Source organism: Bos grunniens, chromosome 17, assembly GCF_055505025.1.
Source record: "Bos grunniens cultivar Pamir isolate PY7600 chromosome 17, Bosgru_T2T1.0, whole genome shotgun sequence".
Lineage (NCBI taxonomy): Eukaryota > Metazoa > Chordata > Mammalia > Artiodactyla > Bovidae > Bos > Bos grunniens.
In genome coordinates, this window is record NC_141181.1 from 53,441,401 (window position 1) to 53,466,034 (window position 24,634).

At 43.1% G+C, this 24,634-nt stretch overlaps 1 protein-coding gene across 45 annotated transcripts in view; it reads left to right on the forward strand.

The window, feature by feature from the left end:
• Positions 1 to 24,634, forward strand: part of CLIP1 (CAP-Gly domain containing linker protein 1) — a 145,425-nt gene that overhangs the window by 106,894 nt on the left and 13,897 nt on the right. For 22 of the 45 annotated variants that reach the window (XM_086347482.1, XM_086347486.1, XM_086347497.1 and 19 more), the window contains 5 exons: positions 307 to 2,574; positions 3,651 to 3,767; positions 5,847 to 5,953; positions 7,698 to 7,793; positions 11,137 to 11,257. In XM_086347482.1, the coding sequence (XP_086203608.1) occupies positions 307 to 2,574; positions 3,651 to 3,767; positions 5,847 to 5,953; positions 7,698 to 7,793; positions 11,137 to 11,257 (2,709 nt within the window). The remainder of the gene's footprint in view (positions 1 to 306; positions 2,575 to 3,650; positions 3,768 to 5,846; positions 5,954 to 7,697; positions 7,794 to 11,136; positions 11,258 to 24,634) is intronic. The other 23 variants (XM_086347522.1, XM_086347508.1, XM_086347514.1 and 20 more) reach the window with 3 other exon arrangements.

Below are 24,634 nucleotides of genomic sequence, written 5' to 3' on the forward strand. Positions count from 1 at the left end.
CCATGCCCTGATGTCAAACTACTGTTTGTATCTTCTAGTTAACTGTCAGGAGTACTTCAGAGGTTGTTTCAAAGATGAACCAATAGAGTTATCAGTGTTTTGCAAAGCTACAGTTGCTTTGCATTATCCTTTTATGGGCTCTGTTCATCTAGTTTCTTTCCCCTGTTATCCAGATAGTTTCTATGACATTTATTATAAACTTTTTTTTTTAACTTCTATGACTTAGGTTATGTTAAGTTACTCGGGCTTGCATTTGTCTGCTTGATTTCATTTTGTTTCCATTCTTTCCATCTTTTGTCTCTGTAGTCGCTAACTTACTTATTAACATCAGCCAAAAGAGAAATTGAACTAATGTCAGAAGAGCTGAGGGGTCTGAAATCAGAGAAGCAGCTTCTTGCCCAGGAGGGGAATGCTTTAAAGTTAGAAAAAGGTTCACTTCTGTCCAAACTTGTAGAGTTGGAGGCCAAAATAACTTTACTTCAGGAGGACCAACAGAAGCTCTGGTCAGTAAATGAAACCCTTAATTTAGAAAAGGAGAAAGTCTGGGAAGAAAAGCAAGACGCTGAAAAGCTTTATCAGCAAGAACAACTCGATAGAGCAGCTTTGGCTGTGGAGAGAGAGAAATTACTAAAAGAGATCAATATCGCGCAGGAGGAACTCTTGAAGATAAATACGGAAAACGAGTCTTTGCAGGCTTCTGAAGCAAGCTTGCAGGCACTCGCAGAGGAACTGCAGTTCAGCAAAGATATTCTAATGGCCGAGTCTCAGAAGTATCAGGAAGAAAAAGATCGCCTGGAGAATCGTATCAAGAAGCTGGTCACTGAAAACCTCGCATTGGCTAAAGATAAAGATGAAATTATTCAGAAGCTTCAGAGCTCCTATGAGGAGCTGGTCAAAGATCAGAAGAGCTTGGTGCAGGAGATCGAGGATCTCACAATAGAGAAAAAGTCAACTTTGGAGAAACAATCAGGTCTTGACAACATGTGTATAGCCCTAAAGGTCGAAAGAGATCGTCTTCTTCAGAGCAGCAAAGACCTGCAGTTCGAGAAGGACATGCTGCTTCAAGATCAGGAAAAGCTGAACACCAGTCTGGAGACTGCCCTTCAGGTCAAACATCTGCTCAGCACGGAAGCCAGTGAGCTCCGCACACAGCTGGAGGAGGCCAGCAAGGCACTGAGGAAGGCTGAGCTGGAGATTCTGCAACTGCAGGCCACGAACACAAGCCTCACAAACCTGCTGGAAGAAATTAAGACCAGCCGGGAGATCACAGACTCCGAGTGCATCCAGCTTCTGCACGAAAAAGAGACCTTAACCTCTTCCGAGAGAAGGCTCTTGGCCGAGAAAGAAGAACTGCTAAATGAAAATAGGCTCATCACTGAAAAACTCAGCAAATACTCGGAAGAGTCCGCCCACATCGAGATGAACCTGAATGAGAAGATCACATACCTCACTTCTGAGAAGGAGCTGGTTTGTCAGAAAATCACTAAGCTCAAAAAGCAGCAGGATAACCTCTTGAAAGAAAAATCGGTACTGGAGATGCGGAATGGGGATTTACTGGTAGAAAGAGAGAACTCCATGAAGGCCATGGAAGACCTTAAAAAGAAATATGATCAAGAGTCAGCCAACAGAAGAATCGTTGTGCACGAGAAGATGAAACTGCTCAGCAATCTCGATGCTCTGAAGAAAGAGCTTCAAGAGAGAGAAAAGGAAAACCAAGAGCTCACAGCCACCAAGTGTGATCTCTCTCTGATGCTAAAAGAGGCCCAAAACGCCAAAAAGATGCTAGAAAAAGAACACACTGACGTATTGCAAGCCAAGGAGAGTTTAAATGCTGAACTCAAGGCCTGCTGTTCTGAAAAGAACATCTTGTTAAGGGACGGGTTGAATCTGCAAGAAGAATGTCAGAAGTTAAACGAGAAGATTCACACAATGCAACAGTCCCTCGTGCTGGAGAAAGAAGCCAGGACGCAGGACAAAGAGTCGTCCTTGTACGAGAGCAACAAACTCCATGGGAAGGTGGCGCTCCTGGAACAGGAGGTGGAGAAGCTGAGAACCTGCACCCAGGAGCTCCAGTCTGAAAACTACACGCTTGTCCAAGATAAGACCAACTCGGAGCAGAAAGTGGCTGACATCATCAAGGAGAAGGAACTCCTGAGTGCAGAGACGGCGCGTTTGGCCACCAACATAGAGACTCTGAAGAGTGACTTTGCTGCCTTGTCCAAGTCCAAGTTGGAACTGCAGGAACTGCATGGCTACCTCACCAAGATGCTGGACGACCTGCAGCTGAACCACGAGGTGACCCTGGCTGAGCAGGCCAAGGCGATGCAGGACAACAGGAACCTCCTGGCCGAGAAAAGAGAGATGATGCTGAAAAAGGACGAGCTCCTGAAGGAGAAGGAGAAGCTGGCCGAAAGCTACTTCCTCCTCCAGAAAGAGATCAGCCAGCTGGCCAAAACCAACAGCCACATCTCAGCCAACCTCCTGGAGTCTCAAAACGAAAACCGTATTTTGAGGAAAGACAAGAGCAAGCTCGCTCTAAAAATCAGAGAGCTCGAGACCCTGCAGTCCTTTACGGTAAAGTGGGAGGTTCAGGGATTGGGCCCCTGGCCTTCACCCTGTTCACTAACCCTGTAGTGGCTGAGGGAACGTGCCTTCATTTCCAAAGAAGGAAATGCACCCCATTTAACCACTTGGTCAGGTATCTCAAGCTGTTTGTTACCACCTGAAAGGGCAAGTGTTCACCAAATGTCTAATTGTTGTCATTTCTCTCTATTAGAAAAGATTGCAAACTGTGAATAAAAAGGATAAATGTTTTTTAATTTAGGGAGATTTTTTCTGAGAAAGGCAACCATAGTTCTTAAAGGCTTAAGAACAATGATAAAATGGTCACATGTTAAAACTTAGCATCTTCTATGTGGCTTTAATTGTTTCATAAATCTTCCCTCCAGCTACTGGGAAGGTGTAGAGGCAAAATTCTCAGAAGCTGGATTAGATCACATGAAATTGTGATCTAATGCCTTAAAAGATTTTAATTCACTTCTGTGATTTTATTTTCAATACTGTATCAACTAAGGATTTGTTTCCATGTGTATATTATCTTTTTTATTCACAGCCATGCTTGTATTCATTGCCTACAGCTTCTCATAGACTTGGTCATTCAGTGCTTCTCATTAAACACTTGAGCCTTAAACACTGTAACCGCCCAAATAATTTCCATTTTTGTTTGAAAAGTTCCAACTGAGATTCCATATTTCAATCTCTCAACTATGATTAAGAGAAAAAATTTGGCCACAGAAGGATGTAAGGCTTTCTTATCAGTGAACATTTCTCTCAAACAGAAGTCAGAGTGATGAGCACCATTGTCAGTAGAATTCAGAACTTAGAAGGCGCAGGTTTATAGGGATCTGAAGATACATAAATTGCATATTTGAGTTTGGCTTGTTGAAAAATGGCACAGAAAGTGTCTATAACTTTGTTCTGCTTGTTCGTCTTGGTCTGTCTGTCTTGGCATGGGGTTGGTTACCGGCTCACCATCTCTGTGTGATTCCCTTCACCACACAGATCCTGAGCCTCGTGGCCTGAGCGTTAGTCACCCCCTCCCAGGTTGATAAGGGGTGCTCTCATTTCTCACACTGCTTTCTCACACTTAGGCTGCTCAAACCGCTGAAGATGCCATGCAGATAATGGAACAGATGACCAAAGAGAAGACTGAAACACTGGCCTCCTTGGAAGATTCCAAGCAAACAAATGAAAAACTGCAGAATGAAGTAATCAGATTTAAATGGCTTTTTGTACAAAGGACAGCCTATCGACTTCATGGAATTCTTGATGACTAACTCAGGATGGTTTATTTACTTATTTTTTTTGAAGTGTGGCCTTACACAGGTTTGATCTATGTTAGTGGAGTCACATGTACACCAGGATGATGATCCTATGAAATAAAGTGTATTACTTCATTACCTATTTAGTAAGATCAACCTTTAAAAAAGGAGGGGAAAACCCTGGTAGTGTGGGTTTCTGCGATAGTTTGTTTACTGATACAACTACTGAGAGGAGGTACCACTGGCATTCTCTAGCTTTTGTGTTTTTTATCTTAAATCACATGCATTTTTTTTTCTCCCAACTGCCTCCCAACTTTGAGCCACCGGATTCCATCCCTCAGCCCTGAGTTTGACATAGGCCTTTTTCTTGGCCTGTTTTGGTACTGCCTCCCCTTATATCTCATTTTGAATCAGTCACTTCTGGGTCTCAGACAGATTTGTGGCATCAGGGTAATTTTGATTCTGTCCAAAAGTAGCATCTCTCATCCTTGCACCTCTCTTTTGATTCCTGCCCGCCCTCCTCCCCACACCCCATACCAGCCCTTTCTTTCTTTGGAAAGCTGTTACGTAAATCCAAAGCAGATTGCTTCGCCGAAATAGTTATGTGAAGTTCTATAGAACTTCAGATGCTTTTTAAAGTGACAGTCAGGTGAGATGTTAAGAAGTTAAAGCCAGGGAAGATCCAGACAGGCACACTGAATAGCTGTCGTAAAGATCAGGCCTCCTCATGGGAAGCAGAGCAAGGAATGAAATCCATAATGGCATAAACATTTTGAAATAATTAGACGGGAAATAAAGCTTGACGTAGAAAAGAGTACATTTATGATTGAATTGACGGTCCTAAGAGAACAAGACTTAAGCTGAAAACATAAAAGCATTAAAAATTTTAGATGGTAATCGATTGGAAGCTAAAGTAAATAGGATTTTAAGGAATGTCCCTAACCTTTGAAAGTAGATTCAGGGAGAATCCCTTGTTTCCATAACTTACCCCTTGGTGTCTCGCTACAGCCAGAATACAGACTGGATGAATCACTTTCTGGTCCCACTGAACATTCCGTGAATCTGGAATGTTAGGGAGCATTAAAAGGAAGATGGTGGTGTTAAAATTTGCAGGACACTTTCCAGGGCTGCTGACTTCCAGGGCTCCTGACCGGTAGCATGTGGTAGGACAGAATGACCTCTGGCTGAAGGAGATAACGATACGAGTCCTAGAAAGCCAGCATGGCACCAGGAGCGCACACTGTATGATGGGTCACCCATGACAAGCTCCCCGTCCTTGGGGGCTGCGCACTAGAACTCCAGCCACCTTCCAGAGCCTGAGGTTGGTCATGTCCCCAGTGATTCCAGTAATGTGTCTGCTTTTCCCACCAGAGGCCAGGCCGTAGGCTGGCCACATCCCACGTGGGCAGGTGATGGGACTGAATGTGAGTAAGTGCTTTTCAGTCTCGCTATGTGGTCTTTCCCTTTTCAGACTGAAGTTCAGGTGAATAATTAAATTTTTCCCATCTACAAATACCCCAGGAATTTTTATAATGAGGATTATATAAATTGAAATTTGGCACTGACATTGAAAAATATCATATCCTAAATTACTAGTCTTGTGGGAAGGAATGTGTTTTCATTACAAAAAATTAGTCCTTCATGTCATGTCTTTGCAATTTATTTCTAATGTTTTTATTTTCTAATGCATGTTTTAAGATGCATCGTACATGAGTAGCAAGCTCAGTGATAAATTTTAGGAATTGTATAAAAGTGAAAGAGACCTTTTGCTTTATGTTGCAATTTAGTTTGACCTTTTGGCCAGGCGTATAGGGAATGTCTGACTTAACCTATGGGGGAGGCTGCAGTTTATAATAGACCTGATCATTTGTAATCTCTTCACCCAGATGATCTTTTTATTTGTTTTTTTGCAAAGGATTTTAATTTTACCTGTCTAAAGCACATTTTTGTGAATGATTTGTCTATCCACTCATGTGACTGGAAAATGAAATAATTTCATTAAGTTTTTTTCTCTTGGTCTTTAAGTTGGATACACTTAAAGAAAACAACTTGAAAAACGTGGAAGAGCTGAACAAATCAAAGGAGCTTCTGACGGTAGAGAACCAAAAAATAGAAGAATTCAAGAAAGAAATGTAAGTTTACCTGTTATGAAAGAAATTATGGAACTTATTTAAAATTGCAAAAGTAGAAACAGTGCTAGTTACGTTTTTCAAGTACTTGACAAGTGTATATAAAGTCAAAGTAATGGTCTCCGTCCTGCCCCCACTAAATGCCATTGCAAACCTTGAGAATTCACCCCTATAACCACTGTGAAGTTGGAACTATAGCTCAGTTACAGGGTCAAAATGAAATATGGTGAGTGAGTTATAACACTTGGAATTCAAATGTGACTTGATAAAACCTTTTGCAAATACAAGGGGAATTAGAACTTTTTCGGGTAGTATGTTTATATATATGTGGAATCTAAAAAAATGGTAGATGAACCTATTTGCAAGGGCAGGAATAGAGACAGAATGGACACATGGACACAGAAGGAAGGGGAAGGTGGGACAAATCGGGACATTGGGACTGACTTATATTCACCACCACGTGTAAAGCAGACAGCTGGTGGGAGGCTGCTGTGTAGCACAGGGAGCTCAGCCTGGTGCTCTGTGATGGCCTAGGGGAGTGCGATGGGGGTGGGGCGGGAGGGAAGCTCAAAAGGAAGGGATATATGTATAGATCATATATATGATTCACGTTGTAGTACAGCAGAAACTAATACAACATTATAAAGCAACTATACCCCAATAATAACATTTAAAAAAAATAGTATGCTTATGTGGTAGCTAATCTCAACATTAGGAAACATCAGACCTTCTATTAATTAATCCCTTAAAATACTTTCAATAGGGGGTGGGGGAAAGCATGCACTTTGAAGAGTATCAAATAGTCTTGATTTTAAGAGTAATCTAATCTTCTGGTGTGGACATTAAATGAGCAGAACTTTGAAAGCCTTTTTCTAATCCGAGTTTACTCATCAGTCTGCTGCCTATATTTTAGGCAGACAGGCTGCCTGTGTTTCCTTTGTCAATACCGCCTTTCGAGTTTGGTTCTTATAACTGCTGCAGATGGTTATTTATTTGGCACTGTAAGTGGTAGTTACAGAGTAGATTTCATTTTGCTTATCTGTTCTGAGAACTACTCGGTATCAACTGTGTGAACCGAACATTTAAAGCCAGTTAATCTGGTGAACATTTGAGGAAGGCCCTTCTGCTAGGTACAGTTGAGCTAGGAAGGATCCAAAAATGAATTGTATGTGGACCCTGCCCTTCAAGGGTTTGCATTTATTTCCAGTTCTGCTCAAACAAATAGATGAGATTCAAACAGAAACAAAAGCATCAATTCCAAACTCCTCTTCCCAAGTTGGCATCCTCAATACTGCTTGTTGATCAAGCTTGGGTTAGATTAGTATATTATCTGTAGTTCTTCTGTGAGTTCCTAAAATCCTCCTAGAAGAGGTCTTCTCTGGGCTACTTACCTGGGATGGACAGCTCACAACGCTGACGATGGATCCTTTCGTCAGTCTTCGTTTTAGTGATATTGCTCTAGACGGTATTTAAACAGCTCCCAACAGTTCCATTTACACCTATGTATATGTGTAGAGTTGTGGTGGTGGCCTCCAGGAGAGGCTTGACTCTCCTGGTCTGCCAAGGCTAAACAGCATAAATAGAAACAGCCATTGCTTTTTCTATGATGGGGAAAAAAATTCGAAGCTGTTCAGAGAGGGGAGGTTCAGCTACAGTTAGGGATCTCCCCTGACCCCGTGACACAGTAGCCCTGCCGGCCTGGGGGTCTGGAGCACTACATTGACTTCAGTTCATCTGTGTCACACAGGCATCTGGTGAGGGAGGATCTGAGCATCGGGAGAAGATTCCCTCACCAACCTCCCCGTGCCATAATCCCACCTCTGAGCTCCCTGGGCCGTACTAGGTAATGGAGGGGCAGGGCCAGAGCGGACGTATCACAGCCCCGGGGAGTCAGATAAAATCCCCTGTCCTGCAGCACCCTGCAGGAGCCTCCTGTAAGGGTCGTCACACTGGTCTAGATTTATGTGTCCCCGTCCTCACTCAAGTCTTTCTGTTCTGTCTCCACCCCTAGTCAGCATGGGGTGGTCTCACTTCTGCCAAGAGAGAAGCTCACTCTGTGTGCCCTTGCTGAAAGACCCCGTTGAATAACAAAAGCTGAGGCCGCGCCTGTAGGCCCACGGGAGCAAAAACCCATGAGCCATACCGCCGCCCACCTCACCTGGGCCTGCCTTCCTCGCAGGGCTGGGTTCCCACATCTCCCTTCCCCGAGGGGAGTAGTTCATGCAAGGAGGAGCTGCTACTGCCAGTCTGCCGTTTTTCCTGGCTCCCCACGGCTACAAGAACCTTGCCCCGTGTCAGTAGCTTGGCACAGCATGGCCCAGACTCAGAGCAGGACACAGGGGCAGCGGGAGACACAGCAGTGACGTTTGTGAGAAGCCGCGGGAGGGAGGTGTGAGGAGTGGGTTGAAAGCGCCCTCCCCAAACACACCCCCAGTGACTCATTGTTCCCTGCCTGAGCCTTGGCCACATTTCAGGGACCAGCTGATATAAATGTACTGTGTCATGAGAACAGTGCTGCTCAAAAAGAGACCCGCAGTCATTTTACTGTGCTCTGAGCTAGAGGAGGAGCAGCTCTTTGAGTTTTGTGGTTTACCACATACCCGGGATCTTCATGGGCGCTGGAGCTTTTCAGGTGTTTCTCATTGCCTGCCAGGACTGGCGTTCCTGGAGGAAAAGGGACACCTCTGCAAACCCAGGAGTTCTAATGGGAACCAGCCGTAGGAATCTTGCCCTTGGCCCTGGAAACTCAGCCAGCCCTGGCAACTAAACGTCCCTTTTCCTCTATGCCATTTCCTAAACTGGTTTTAGGAAAACTCTTGATTTTGGCTAGCCAGGTCCTATTTTTAGTTGGAAAGAGAACAAAATTGTGTATCTCTGGTGTGTAGTTTTTGACTCTGAAGGAAAATGATATAAGCAATCTAATTTTTGCCTTTAATTACTCACCTGGCTCAGTCGTAAAACTAGAATATACTAGGACTTCCCTGGTGGTCTAGTGGCTAAGACTAGGCCCTCAGTGCATGGGGCCCAGGTTCAATTCCTAGTCAAGGAACTAAATCCTACATGCCACAACTAAGACCTGGTATAACCAAATAAATAAGTATTTTTTAAAAGTAGAATATGTTTAGCACGGTAATTATTAAATTTATGATAGATTCCTCAGTAGAATGTTTGCAAGTCAATATCAGCAGTGTTTATTTTGCATCTCAGTTTTAAAATCGTGAGTCTTCTTTTGTTTTACAAGATGTCGTTATATACATAGGGAAGAAAAAGCAGCTTATAAAATTGTGAGAAATATATTTGTAGGTATTTTCAGAATTATTCCTTAGAGTACGTCCAGGAGTTGGGCTGTTGGAGCGTCCTCTGTCTATGAAATGTACATATCTCTCCTCTGGTCTAAAGAAAAGTTGAAAGATGTTTCTATGTTCAGACCACAACTGAGGTCTGTCTGCCAGTTCTACCTCTAGCTCTCTTGATTCTACAACTTACTTGGGGCAAATCTTTTCACTTCCCTGAGCTTGAATTTTGTCATCTTTAAAATATAAATAACAACATGAGCCTCCTTGGGCTTTGGGGATTAAATGAGAAAATGTACATGAAATCATACTGTAGATTTTAAAACATTGAACATATATCATTTGTATAAATCTTAGGGCATCTTGATATTTCCTGACTCCTTGTTTTAATTTTCCTTACTGGGGGCTCTTAATGGAAACCAAGGTTTTAAAATTTTTTTAAGGATGAAAATGTGTAAGAGAGAAAGAACAGGATCAAGAACTTACCACTGACAGGCCACACAAATGCTGAGCCCAAATAGCTCCTAATGAAGGTTGTGATCACTTGGGAATAAAAGGTTTGGCTTATGATGATTTCATCATAAGTAAAATCCTCTAATTTATCAAGAATTGATAGACTTTAGCCAGAAGATAAACTTTACTTGTAGTGTGTGTATGTGTATGTATGTGTGTGTTGATCCATAATTGAAATCAAGCCTCCCAGCTTTTGAGTCTAAAATTCCTTCTTAGTTTTTCTTCACTTGCTAAATAAACATCTCTATCAAATGCCAATTTTAATATGCTAAGAGAATTTTCGTGTTGACATATTCCCCTATATCTTCACAAGGTTAGCCCTATAGGTATGTTATAGGTACATGGAGAGTTAAAAATCAAGAAAACTGCAGGTACCAAATACTGCCACCCATTAGACAACTGAGGTTAAAAATAGACGTGTTCATGCATCAGCAGATGGAATCATACCCAGATGACTTGATTCAGAATTCAGCCACGTTATGACAGCTCACTAAATGGAGTGTGGCCAGCCCAGACTTAAAATTCATAATTGCATCAAAACCACCTTCTATGGTTTAAAACTAAAATCCAACAATCCAATAAACTATTTTGAATATCCACATGTAAAGAATAATTTGGGATATATATATTTTAGTCAAGCTTAATAATAGGAAGATGTTTAATACATGTGTTTACCCTGCTCACATTTTATATGCTGATATTCATAATATGTATGGTCAGCAAGCTGTATTTTTATTTGCTTCTTTTAATTACAAGTCAACAGTATGGAAAGAATATAATCAAAATTAAACACTTGTTCTGTAATTAGAAAACTGCATTTCCTTTGGGCATTTCACCTTTAGTCATCCTGAAAATATACCCAGATTCACGGCAACACTTGATTCTGACAAATGCTAGCAAATGGAACTATCAGCTTTACATTTCTTCCTAAAAAAAAAAGATTACAGATTTGTACAGTTAGAGCAGAATACTGTGGCAATGATGGAAATCACTATCAATGTAGTGTATTTAATTTTCTAAGGGAAACAAAGGGAATACCGGCCATTTCATCTGTCATGTATTTTAGAGAGTAACATTGCTTTTTTGTGTGGGGAGTATTTAGAAGTGGGGTAAGTGTGGGTGGTGAGAGAGTAGATGTAGTGTTGATTAGGTTTGGGGGAAAAAAAAAAAAAGTAATAATTGCAGGCAGCAGTCCTCCCCCTGAGAGGTTAAAGCCGTTTGGCCCCTCCTGCAGGTAGACAATACTGCCTCCTGTTATTACAGATCCTATCAGGCACGTGACCCAGATATATTTTCCCCGGTGCAGTGGAGTTGGTTGTCTCCCACAGTTTCCTTGCCTGTCTTGTTTCTATGGTAACCCCACACTCGCTGTCCTTGCAGAGAAACCCTAAAGCAGGCAGCAGCTCAGAAGTCCCAGCAGCTCTCAGCGCTGCAAGAAGAGAACGTGAAACTTAACGAGGAGCTGGGGAGGAGCAGGGACGAAGTCACCAGTCACCAAAAGGTCAGTGGGCGTCCTTCGGGGTGGGCACCCCTGGCCCTGCCAGGCCAGCATCTGCTGCTGCCTTGGGCAGGGCTCGCGGAGGCTCCTCGGAGACTGTGCTTGATGTGGTTGGGTCATTCCAGTGGGATCTCAAGTCACCTGTGTTTTATGTCCCCTCATTTTCAAGCATGCTGCTATAGCACTTAGGTAGGAGTGAGCTGACAAGTCCTTTAAAAAAAAAAAAAAAACACCGGGAACTTGCAAGCAAGGAGAAAATAAGATTTTTTATCAGATGATCTTATGGCAATGCATAAATGGAAAGGGACAGTATGTTTTGCCTCCTGCCTTGGTTTCAGTTTTGTTTTTTTTCTCTAAGATGTTTTTTTTCTTTCATCAAAATTGATTTTAAGAAGAAGGTTCCAAGAATACAGATTTGGTGTGAAGGTTGGAAGCTGTTTTTAAATAGAACTCTGCTTTTAAGTAAAAAACAATGTTTAAACAGCTCCTAAGGGAACTGTGTATACCTGTGCACTGATGCATTGGTTTATGAAATGTGTGTTATACCTGGAATGAACTAGAAGCTAACCACAACCCACTTGTTTCCGTATTTAAATTATAAAGGTTTCTGATAAGCTCATTAAACAGTGAAGGAAAACTGATTTTAAAGAATGCCCTATTCTTTTTTTTTTAATTCTTGAATCAAAATGCTAGACTGTTAGCCACATCTGGCCTCAGAGCAGAAACTCAAAAAAAAAAAAAGACATTTTAAAGAGAATTTTACCACGTGGTCATTATTCTTTGCTTTGCATGTCAAGGGGAAATTTTTTTTCCCCAAGTATATTTTGCAAACATTATTTCTCATTTGGATGGAGTATTCTGGAGTAATTTGTACTGACTGTCCATCAATGTGGCGTCGTTTGTGGTGAAAGCACTCTTTGGAGAATTGATTTCAGACTTGTAAGTCTTCATTAGAGCTCTCCACAATGACCCTCCTTCGTGGGAGAAATGGCCCATCTCTCCAGACCCCAGGATGACAAGCGACGCTCTTGGTGACTATAGCTCACGCTCAGTGGCTCTTACCTTACTGTGAGACAGGCACAAATACCTGACAGCCATCCTCCCGTGAGCCGGCCCTGTCATCACTCCATGTGTTAAAGAGGAAGCGGAAGCACCAGAAGGTAGTCACGTGCTCAGCCTCACTCAGCCGGTAGTGTCGGAGACGCGTGTCAGATTCTGATTTGGGTCAGGGAAAGAATCAGAGTGGGTTGACTTAAACGGGGTCACTGCACTCTGCTTTGGTCAGTATGTGAGAGAGTGGGGTTCATGAAAAACAGAAGCCCTTGGACCAGACGAGGTTCTTTTCTTCCTGGCTCAAACCAGTGTGTGAAACACTGGGCACCTCTGACATCAGCATGTCTGTAAGGACTCGCAAGGGAAGGATCTCAGCCAAGTGCTGAGTCTGTCTGTCTCCTTTTATCTCATCTCACGGAACATCTTTGGTGGAGAGCGTGGATCCCACCAGTGGGAGGAACACACAGAGGTCAGCTTCTCGTCTTACGTTGTGACCTTGACTGGACCGTTGATTACATTTCTCTTGTCTGTCACTCAGAACCGGCAAGACTTAGGAGTGACGCCTCACGGTTCCTCAGGCAGGGGTTTTCAGGGCTCCTCTCCATCTGCCAGCTCTTCCTCTTTTGCCTTGGGATTCAAATTTACCTTCCTTTTGAAAAGGTTTTGTGACTAGAAATTTGAAACGCAGAGACTTTGAAGAGTGTTAGGAAACAGCACCTGCAAGCAGCAGCTAGGGCAGTGGCTTCCGTTTAAACAGGGGGTGGTTTTGTCCTTTGAGTTTTACTCTGGAGAGAGAAGCAGGCGGCTGGGAACCAAACCACGATAGGCTGTGACGTGAGAGAATGTCCATGGTGAGCACCAAGGAAGACCGCAGATAACGCTTCACTTGACGTGCGTACGTCTCAAAAGAGTGGAGAGAATCTCCCCATTGAAAGTAACTTAGGCTAAAGAAGATTGATTCATTCATCGGCTCTTATTACTCTTACTACATAATCTCCAAGAGTCCAGAGATCTAGACTCCAAGCAGTCTACACAAGCCGTTTACTTGTGTAAAATCACGAATTTCCACTTTGTTGCTTGCTATGGTTGAGCCAAACTATCCATAAGCTTTGTTCAGAAATATACTACAGAGTTGGGCAGAAACCCTATTTCAGAAAAAGAGCTGAAGCGGAGGGGGGACTTCCCTGGTGGGCAGTGGTTAAGATTCCATGCTCCCAATGCAGGGGGCCTGGGTTCAATCCCTGGTCAGGGAACTAGATCCTGCATGCGGCAACTGACACCTAGTGCAGCCAAATAAATTAAAAAAAAAAAAAGAATTTTAATTGTAGTGCTGTAGAAATATCCAGTGTTTCATGCTAAAGTGAAGACAGTAAAGACTGAATGTGGGACAGATAAACACTGACCTGGACCTGAGTTCCTTCCTGTTCCCTTTGCTCAGCGGCGCAAAAGTTCGCTGACTGTGTTTCAGTCGCTGAGCAGATTGTTCTGCCGTTGTTTCATAGAATCATCATACCTGCAATAGTGAGGTTACATTATAGGAAGGAAGCTGAGGCTCAAACATGAAGCACTTCACCAAGGACACACAGCCAGGCAGCGGAGGAGCCAAGATCAGAACTCATGCCTGACTAACTCGTAAGTCTGTTGGCCTGCTACTATCCTTTGCTGAGAATAAAACTTATTTCTTTGTACTTCATCATTAAGTGTTAAGATTAAAAGAAAAAAAGAAAAACCCTCTGAACCAGGAATGGAGTAGGTGGGGTCAAATAGTACTATAAAAATGCACTTTCAATCCTACCATTACGTTTTTTTTCTGCCTCAAATACTTACTTTGCTTAGAAAACCCAAGGGATCCCAGAATCTGTTCTACATCTTAAGGCTCTCACTGGGAATATTGGCCAAGGGTTTTGATTTCCTCAAGAAGCCTTTTGTGAAGAGAACTATTTCATTTCCTGTGTGTTATTTGCAAGTGAGATGATTTGTTGCAATAAAGGAATCCCTGTGTCCCTGTGACTGGTTTTGTAGAATGTCCTCTCCTTTTATCGTCTTAAAAGCTGATGTAGGAAGCTCTGAAATAACGAGGGCTAACAGAGAGCAGGACTGGCTGATGGAAGGTAGAGAGACGATCCACTCTGTGCTTCATTAGAACCCACATCTGCCTTGATTGACACGTGGGTGCCATGTTTCCCCTGGAAGAAGTGTTGGAACAGTTGGCAGGCTCACCTGCTCTGGCTCGTAGCCCTCGAGAACCCAGCTGACCAAGCCAGACGCTGAACCCACACGTGCGCATTCTTTGTGGTCTGCTCCATCAGATATTGTCCCTTGCAGTGAAAAATGGGTCTCTTAAGTCCCCTTTCTCAAGCAGGATTTTCATTTTAAGAGGGGAGGGGAGTGATAACCAAGATCAGTTAGGGTTGTGAGAGGCGGAAGTGTTGGCGTTAGCTGGCATCACCTGTAACAGAAATCCTTACAAAATGTTACAGAGTGCCTCCTCTTTTCAAAGAGGCTATGTTAGATTGGACATATGGAATTGCTATTGTTTTGCAATTTCATATGACTCAACCAACTAGATAACGTAATTTACCCTTTCTCATGACGGACGGTTTTGAGGATTGTCATTATAATTGCTGTGGACGGTTTGCGCTCACATTGTTTCCCACCTGATGGCCGACTGGTTTTGTGCTGCTTCAGGTTTTGGGTGTGTGCACGTGTTCAAATACACACTGCATAAATGTACTGTTTTAACCAATTTACAGTGTGCAACTCAGTTGCACTTAGGTCATTTACAGCGCTGTGTGACCATCACCTCTATCTAGAACATCATCACCAGCCCCCCACAAAGAAAACTCCAGTAAGCAGCCACTCCCCATTCCTCCATCCTCCCAGCCCTGCCAACCACTAATCCATTTTTAATCCCTGCATATTTGCTTATTCTCTACATTTCACATAAGTGGCAATAGACAGTACGTGTCCATTTGCATCTGGGTTTTCATAGCATATTGAGGCGCATCCATGCTGTAGCCTGTGTCAGGATTTCATTTCTTTCCGTGGCCGAGTTGTATTTTACCGAAGGGATAGACCGCATTTTGCTTGTCTGCTTCAGGTGTCTTAGGCTCCTCCACCGTTCAGACTGCCTCGCATCCCTCCTGAAGCCTCCATCCGTGACAGGAGCTGCTACCTCTCATCGCCCCTTCGGGTCTTCTGAGGGTTGGGAAAGCCTCCTTGTTTTCCTAAAAGCAGTGCTCAGCCTAGCCACACTGTTGACACTCGCAGCCCTATCTTCTCCTCATCTTTACTTCCAAACTTTGAATAGTCTGCTTTGTGCCCTGTTTCTCACCTCCCCCTCTGCTTCCCCGCCCCCTCCAGTCTGCTTCCTGCCGTTCCCAGTGCACTCTGGCGTGAAGGATGGCTTCCCTGTGGTGTCTGCACACTTGCGTGGCTCCTTCCGCCCTCTGTGGACGTTCTGACTCTCCTCCTTCAGCTTCCTCCACACCGTTTGCTCATGTTTCTCTTGCCTCTCCCACCACACCGCATCACTTGCTATTTGTGTGTCTGCTTTTCCAGGTCTTCTTCCTCGTCCCCCACTCGGTGCACTTGGCCTCTCTGCTGGTCGTCATCTTTCCTCTCCAGGTGGCCGCTGCCTTCCCTGGTTTGGGTCACAATCTCCTTCTTGGCTCTCTGTGTGTGACACTCGGAACTCAGGCTCTCTCCCCACCTGGCACTGAGACAGTAGGACTCCTAGAGCAAGACATGCAGGTTGAGTGAATGAAGGAGTGAACGGGTGATGAAATAAGTTCCTCATTTTCAGCCAGGCCCTTCAGTCCTTTTTTGCAGAATACGATGCAGAGACTGTGAGACTTGCCCCTTCCACTTCTCTCACATGAGTCCACTCACTTCCAGTCTCCTGACTTTGTTTCAGAGAGGTCGTGGTTGCCAAAATCCAACCGCAACATAAGCGGGCCATGCGCCCCATGTGGATGGTAGATTCGTACAGTGGATTCAGGCAGGGTCACGTGGTTTCAGGATTAAGAAAACCATGCAGTGCATTATTCTTTTCATAGAGAAAATACTAAAAATAATCCGAGTGATGTGAGTTCTTCTATAGAGGCAGTCACCTTAGGGAGTCACTTTCGGAATGTCTGATTTATCATTCCCAAACTGCACGTGTTTTCTCCCCCGGGAGGGCTGCAGAGACACTGAACTGTCACTATGGGAACAGTGCTGATTTTTTTCCCCCTGGTTATTCGCAAAATGAGGTCACAGTTGGCTTATGGAAACGAGACAGATATTAGATGACTCAGTCACGGTGTTTCATCAACAGTTCCTCCTCCCAGAGGATATGACAGATGCAGTAAACAAAAGACTAGGAGTTATCATCTCAATTGATCCATGAATAATCACCTGCCTTTTACATAAGTCTGCATTCCCAGACCTGAATGTTTAGAAAGGAAGCACTATTTTTAGCTTGTCATGTTTCATTTTGGAAAAGTAGTGATCATCAGCCATCAAATTTTAATCTGGGCTGAAGTGGGGGTGCTCATGGGCAAGTAGGGGGCGAGTGAAGGTTGATCCCAGAATCTCTCTCCCTCAATACCTAATGAAAGACACACACTTATTCAGCTATTAAAAGGGGCTCCAGGGGCTTCCCTGGTTAAGAAGTCACTTGCCAATACAAGGGACACGGGTTTGATCCCTGGTCTGAGAAGATCCCTCATGCGACAGGCTGACTAAGCCCGTAAGTGCCTAGAGCCCATGCTCCACAGCCAGAGAAAGCCCACAAGCAGCAGCAAAGACCCAGCTCAGCCATAAGTAAACAAACAAATTAAATAATTTTTTTAAATGATAAAGAATAAATAAATAACAAGAGCTCCAGGAAAATCCAGCAAAGCCAACCAGTTTTCTATTGTAAACGCTGAAATTGACAGTGGCCTGACTCTGTGTTCATGGTGGTAAGAGAAAGGAAAACAGATAGCAAAATTCCCAGAATTTCACTCTAACTCCCCTCACCCCCAGTTTGGAGAAAACTAGACTAAAGGGAGTAAGTAGGCAGCCAAGGAAAGAGCTTTGAGGCTAAGGAGCCCTCTGCTACCACTCAGGATTCTACCAGACCTGGAAGAAAGTGCTAGCTGTCATTTTCCACAGCTAGTCCAGCCAACAGAATGGCTTAAGTAAATGAGGGTTGGGTGGGAATGGGTGGGAATGGGTGGGTTTCCCCCCCACCCCTACTTCAAATGATGATAAATGCACAGGTAGGTAGTACCAGTGGGTCCAGCCACTCCAGAACTTCCTCAGGGAAGCCTACCCTCCCTCTTGGCTCTGCTGCTGTCCTTAAGCATGGAGGTTTCATCTTCTCAATCTCAATGAGTCTTTTTTTTTTTTTCTCAATGACTTAAACATGCAGACCTTGCAGAACTTTCTGGAAGGAAGCAGGGGGAAGGCCAAGCAGAGGGCTCCTCTTCACGGCATTTATCTCTTCATTTGGAGACCCTCCAGATCTCTGTAATAGTGTCACCAGTTGCAGAGATGAGTCTGGATTCCTGCAGAAAGGGAAGGAAACACAGAGGAAATGAGAGTAGATGTTGAAAGAGCCAACTTATGATGCTGCTCAGTTGCTCAGTTGTGCCTGACTGTTTGCAACCCCTTGGACTATAGCCCACCAGGCTTCCCTGTCCTCTCCCAGAGCTTGCTCAAACTCATGTCCATTGAGTCAGTGATGCCACCCAACCATCTCATCCTCTATTGCCCCCTTTTCCTCCTGCCCTCAGTCTTTCCCAGCATCAGGGTCTTTTCCAATGAGTCAGCTCTTCACATCAGGTGGCCAAAGTATTGAAGCTTCAGCTTCAGCATCAGTCCTTCCAACTTGTAATACCTGCCAGGTAATAGAGTTACCTCTATCCCGACACACTGGGTGAGATGCAGGATCTAGAGGAGAAAGCTCAGAGAGAGACCTATAGTAGACTCTATTCATCACTTGAATTGCAGTCTCTCCATCCTTGCCCCGGGCCCTCTGACTACAGAAAGTATAGCCCACAGCACCCAATTTTCAGTTGTAGCTTGAACATGAAGATGAAAGGGCTCAGATAAAGTAGGAAGGACATAAAGGACAATTCATTGACATTACATGTGAGCAAATAGAAGGTCTAAGCAGAGCTGCCCATGGTAGGATGAGCAACTGAAAACATGCTGTACCAAAAGAGGAAAAAAGTAAAGAAAGGAACCTAGGAATCCAAAGAGTGATGGGGAATTCAGGCCATGAGAAAGCATTACCCAGAGTAAAATATGGCTGTGTGTTATATAAAAATTTAAATGATGTAGGGACTTCCCTGATGGTCCAGTGGCTAAGACTGGGCACTCCCCATGCAGGGGGCCAGGGTTTGATCCCTGGTCAGGGAACTAGATTCCCACATGCAACAACTAAGTGTTCGCATGCCACCACTAAAGACCCTGCATGCTTCAACTAAGACCTGGTGCAGCCAAATAAATACATATTAAAAAAAACTTTAGTGATGTAAATAAAACAACTGTTTAAAGAGACAAAGATGAAATAATACAAGCTGAGTGGAGATAAGGAAGAGTTAAGGAAACAAACTGAGGACCAAAGCCATACAGTATCAGAACTGCTAAATATGTAGAAATAGACAGGGACCTAACAGGTGTTTCTGAAAATATACAGAGAATTCTTCAGGTCCCCAGGCAGAAAAAGCAGATTCCCTAAAAAAGAAAAAACAGCCGACTGCAGCTGCATTCAATGCCAGAAAAAAGGAAAAACAACGTACTACATTGTTTCCCAAGTTCTAATGGACAGAAAATATGATCACGAGCCTTGTATCCAGGCAGTTATTATTCAGGTAGGAAGACAGCTTTTTCTGAACATGAAAGAACTTGGAAGCTGCAGCATCTGTGAGTCCTGCAAAGTAGCTACTTGCTGATAAAATTTAGCCAAGCAAGACATGATTTAAAATACAGGACTTGGGACTTCCCAGGTGGTCCACTGGTTAACCTACTTTCCAATGCAGGGGATGTGGGTTCAATCCCTGGTTGGGGACCTAAGATCCCACATGTCATGCAGCCAAAACATTAAAGGGGAAAAAAAAAACAAACCAAAGACTTACTAGATCGAGGGAAGCTGGGCAAAGGGACTAGAGGTGAGTACTAAATCCAGGTAAATAGACAGCTAAGCTGACAGTTTAGGGAACTACAGATGAGGGAATAGAGTTGTGATTCCAACTTTTTATTTGGAAATCATTTTATGCTTTGTGGAAAGTTGTGAAAATAAAACACAGAATACCTAACCACAGTGCGATTGTCAAATTCAGGAAATGGAACACTGTTATCTAAGGTACAGGCCCTACTCCTGCTTCGGCAGTTGGTGGTGGTGTCCTTTATAGTTTTTGTGGGTTTTTTCTTTACCTGATTCAGGATCCAGTTGACTCAGGTCTCTTCAGTCATCTTTATCTGCAATGATTCTCTGCCTTTGTCTTTTATGACTAAATAAAAACAGGCCTGTACATATAAAATTTTTCATTTTGGTTTTCTCAAGTGTTTCCTCATGATGATATTTGGATCACTCATTTTTAGCAGAAAAATAGCATAAGTGATACCCATTATTGCTTTATCCCATTATTGGCGATGTCAGTTTTGATCATTTAGTGGAGGTAACGTCAAAATATTCGCAAGACAAAAAGAAAAAAAGATCAAAGACAAAGGAGAAATAAGAAAAACATACAGAGAATATGACTAACAAAATTTGAGGTGATACACTTGAAAGCAAGTGGAAGTATGCAGACTTCCTCATCTTTTACATCAGGATGATGTTTGATATTATTTTCAATTAAAATTTGCTTAAATGTAAGAAAATGATATTAACATCTTAGGTTTTTTAAAAAAATATATATTCTACTTTAAAATTTTACAAAATAAATGTATAGTATAAACCTAGTAAGAGTTCTTAGAAACGAATATGTCTTTGTGGTAAAGAACATTTTTCTAGGACTTCCACGGTGGTCCAGTGGTTAAAAGACTCCAAGCTCCCAGTGCAGAGGGTGGGGTTCAATCCCTGGTCTGGGAACTAGGATCCCCACGTGCCATGTGTCGCAGCCACAACTTTTTTTTATTTTAAAAAAGGACATTTTTCTGCCCTCAATCATTTTTTATATTTACTTGCTTTTTTATTTCTTCTGTTAAATTCATATAAAATTAAATTTGCTTTTTTCTCTCCTTTCTGTCCTTCTTGTTCTGTATACAAAGAGAAATGTGTGTGTGTGTGTGTGTGGCAAGACAGCTAATATTAATTGTTTCTTCTCTGAAAGGGCTGTTCCCAGAAATTGCCAGATCCTCCTCTTCCTTTCCGCGCTCCCCCACCACCTTAACCTTCTCCACTTCTGAGAGCAGGAGTCTGTCTGTGTGGGAGGCCAGACTAGAACTCTTCAGACGCTGGGGCTGGGGCCCTGACTTGCGCTGTCAAGGTAGAGCCGCTATTTTAGACCTCAGAACACTAGCTTAGAGAAGAGGCTGAAGTCGCCCACGCATGAACCACTTCCCTGAGGAATTCAGTGATAATCGCAGCTACTGAGCGCTGGCTCCCTTGGACTAGCTGAGCAGAGTTCCTCTGAGGGGACCCAGGCTCCTCAGTGCCACTGCCACTCACACCCGAGCACAGCACCAGCTCACTGACTATCTGACACAGTTGTTCACGTGCCACATAGTTATCGAGTGCCTACCATGTGCCCATGCGTGTGTGCTCAGTCGTGTCTGACTTTTGTGACCCCATGGACTGCAGCCCGCCAGGCTCCTCTGTCCATGGACTTCTTCAGGCAGGAGTACTGGTGTAGGTTGCCCTTTGCTTCTCTGGGGAATCTTCCCAATCCAGGGATCTAACCCACCTTTCCTGGACTGGGAGATGGATTCTTTAGCAACTGCGCCACCTGGGAAGTTATTGAATGCCTACTGTATGCCTGCCAGTAACAAAACAGAACATTGCTTCTCCTCCTTGAGGCTGTGGTTTTCCCTGTGGTCATGTATGGATGTGAGAGTTGGACTGTGAAGAAGGCTGAGCGCCGAAGAATTGATGCCTTTGAACTGTGGTGTTGGAGAAGACTCTTGAGAGTCCCTTGGACTGCAAGGAGATCCAACCAGTCCATTCTAAAGGAGATCAGCCCTGGGTGTTCTTTGGAAGGAATGATGCTAAAGCTGAAACTCCAGTACTTTGGCCACCTCATGCGAAGAGTTGACTCATTGGAAAAGACTCTGATGCTGGGAGGGATTGGGGGCAAGAGGAGAAGGGGACGACAGAGGATGAGATGGCTGGATGGCATCACTGACTCGATGGACGTGAGTCTGAGTGAACTCCAGGAATTGGTGATGGACAGGGAGCCCTGGCGTGCTGCGATTCATGGGGTCGCATAGAGTCAGTTGGACACGACTGAGCGACTGATCTGATCTGATCTGATCTAAAGGTTTTTAAAAAACATTTGTTTATTTATTTGGCTACACTGGGTCTTAGTTGCAGCACGAAGAATCTTTAGTTAAGGAATGCAAACTCTTAGTTGCGGCATGTGAGATCTAGTTCCCTGACCATGGATTGAACCCTGGCCCCTGTATTGGGATCCCAGAGTTTTAGCTACTGGACTACCAGGGAAGTCCCTCCAGGAAAATTTTTATTCAAGTAGCTTTTTGGGTTTTTTGTTTGTTTGTTTGTTTTTTGAATCCTGAAAATTTATTATTTGGGAGAATTTCAGATATTGATCCTTTGTTTTAGAGCTTGTGATACTAATCAGAAAATACACATTTTGAAATGAAATTCAAAAGAAAAGAATAATTACATATAAGGCAAATTACAAAGTAGTTCGACTGGACCTGCAGAAGCAGAAGTGTGTGTCTTGATTCTGAACTTCAGCACATCCTTCACGTCACACAAGCTAGTATTTTCTTAAATGACAACATTTAAAACAAATTACTCACCATGTTTATCACATTATAGAACAGTTTTGTGGACAGATGAACTCTTTGAGGTTTTCTGATCCAGTGTTCCCTTCAATCGTGATCATTTGTATACTATTTTCCCTGCAACATTGTATTCTTAATAGTTTTCTGTAAAATAACCCTTCCTTTTATTTAACCTTTTATTACAAACAAGTTCAGTGATACTCCCAGATATCCAACTCCAAAGGCAATCAGCTCTTGGTCATTCTTTTTTTGGTAAAGTTTTTTTTATGATTTTTAAATTTAAAGAAATTTAAAAAATCTTTATTGAATCTTCGTTACAATATTGGCGTCTGTTTTATGTTTTGGTTTTTTGGTCTTGAGGCATGTGGGATCTTAATTCCCTGACCAGGGATAGAACCGATGCCCCCTACATTGGAAGGTGAAGTCTTAACCAATGAACCACCAGGAAAGTCCCTGTTGGTCACTCTTGTTTCAATTTTACTCTCATTGACCTTCTACTCTTTCATGGATTAATTTGAAGTAAATCCTAGACATACTATCATTTTATCTGTGAACAACTTAATACCTCTAAAAAATAAAATTATTCATTTCTTTTAAATTGTAATGTTATTTTACAATTAGAAATAATTGGACATGAGTTTGAGCAAGCTCCAGGAGTTGGTGATGGACAGGGAGGCCTGGCGTGCTACAGTCCATGGGGTCGCAAAGAGTCAGACACCACTGAGCTACTGAACTGAACTGTTTGTAACATGAAACAATACAAATACATACCATTTCAAAGTTACCATTCCTCCTATTGTTGTTTCATTGAGGCAACATTATAAATGGTTGAGTGTTTCTTTCCATAGTGCTCTTCATTTGTGTAACAGTCTCTCTCTATATAATAATAGTTTTTGTTTTTCACAAAACCTATATTGTATATATTACTCAAATTTGCCTGTTCTTGTTCAGTCGCTAAGTCGTCTCCTCTTTGTGACCCCATGGCACACCGGGCTTCCCTGTCCTCTATCTCCTGGAGTTTGCTCAAATTCATGGCCATTGAGTCAGTGATGCCATCCAATCATCTCATCCTCTGTTGCCCCCTTCTCCTCCTGCCCTCAGTCTTTCCCAGCATCAGGGTCTTTTCCAGTGAGTCGGCTCTTTGCATCAGGTGGCCAAAGTATTGGAGCTTCAGCATCATTCCCACTGATGAATATTCAGGGTTGATTTCCTTTAGGATTGACTGATTTGATCTTGCAGTCCAAGGGACTCTCAAGAGTCTTCTCCAGCACCACAGTTCGAAAGCATCAATTCTTCAGGCTCAGCCTTCTTTATGGTCCAACTCTCACATCCATACATGACTGCTGGAAAAACCATAGCTTTGACTATATGGACCTTTGTCGGCAAAGTAATGTCTCTGATTTTTAATGTACTGTCTAGGTTTGCCTCCCCCCACCCAAAGTTATATTTATTAAGATAAAATATACAAATTCACCTTTCATAGATACATGGTTCAGTGAGTTTGACATATATATACAGTCATATAATATACCCTTACAATCAAGATTTTCTTCTCCCCAAGAAGTTCTTTCATATTCTTTTTATAGTCAGTCACTTCCCAATTCCTAAACACCATTTCTCTCTTCTATGGTGCTATAGTTTTGCCTCTCTTTTGGGTTGGCAAAGAAGTTCATTTGTGTTATCAACCCGGTTCAGTCCCTGGTTGGGGAACTAAAATCCTGCAAGCTGATTGGTGCAGCCAAAAAACAAAAGTCAGGGTCACAAAAGACAAGGAAAGAATGAGGAACCAGCTGGACTAAAGGAATATGATTACTAAATGAAACTTGTTATCCTGGATTCGATCCTGGACCAGAAGAAGGAAAAAAATAAAAAATACCCACCATTTCTGATGAAGAATTGGTACAGAACTTCCCTCGTGGTCCAGTGGTTAAGAATCCCCCCCTCCAATACAGGGAACAGGGGTTTGATCCCTGGTCTGGGATGATCTCACATGCCGAGGAGCAACTAAGCCTGTACACCACAACTACTGAGCCCACGAGCCCTAGAGCCCGTCCTCTGAACCTAGAGAAGCCACTGCAGTGAGAAACCCACATACCACGACAAAGAACTGCGATAAGAACCATTGTGATTTTCTTTAGGATTGACTGGTTTAATCTCCTTGCTGTCCAAGGGACTCTCAAGAGTCTTCTCCAGCACTGCCTTCACTATCTCCTGGAGTTTGCTCAAATTCATGGCCATTGAGTTTAGTAATGCCAGCCAACCTGCCACAACTAGAGAAAGCCCACATGGCAACGATGACCCAGCGCAGCCAAAAAATAAATAACAGGCAGTACAATAAGTACCCTAAATTTCTGTTTCATGGAAATTCAGGCACAAGAACTTCAT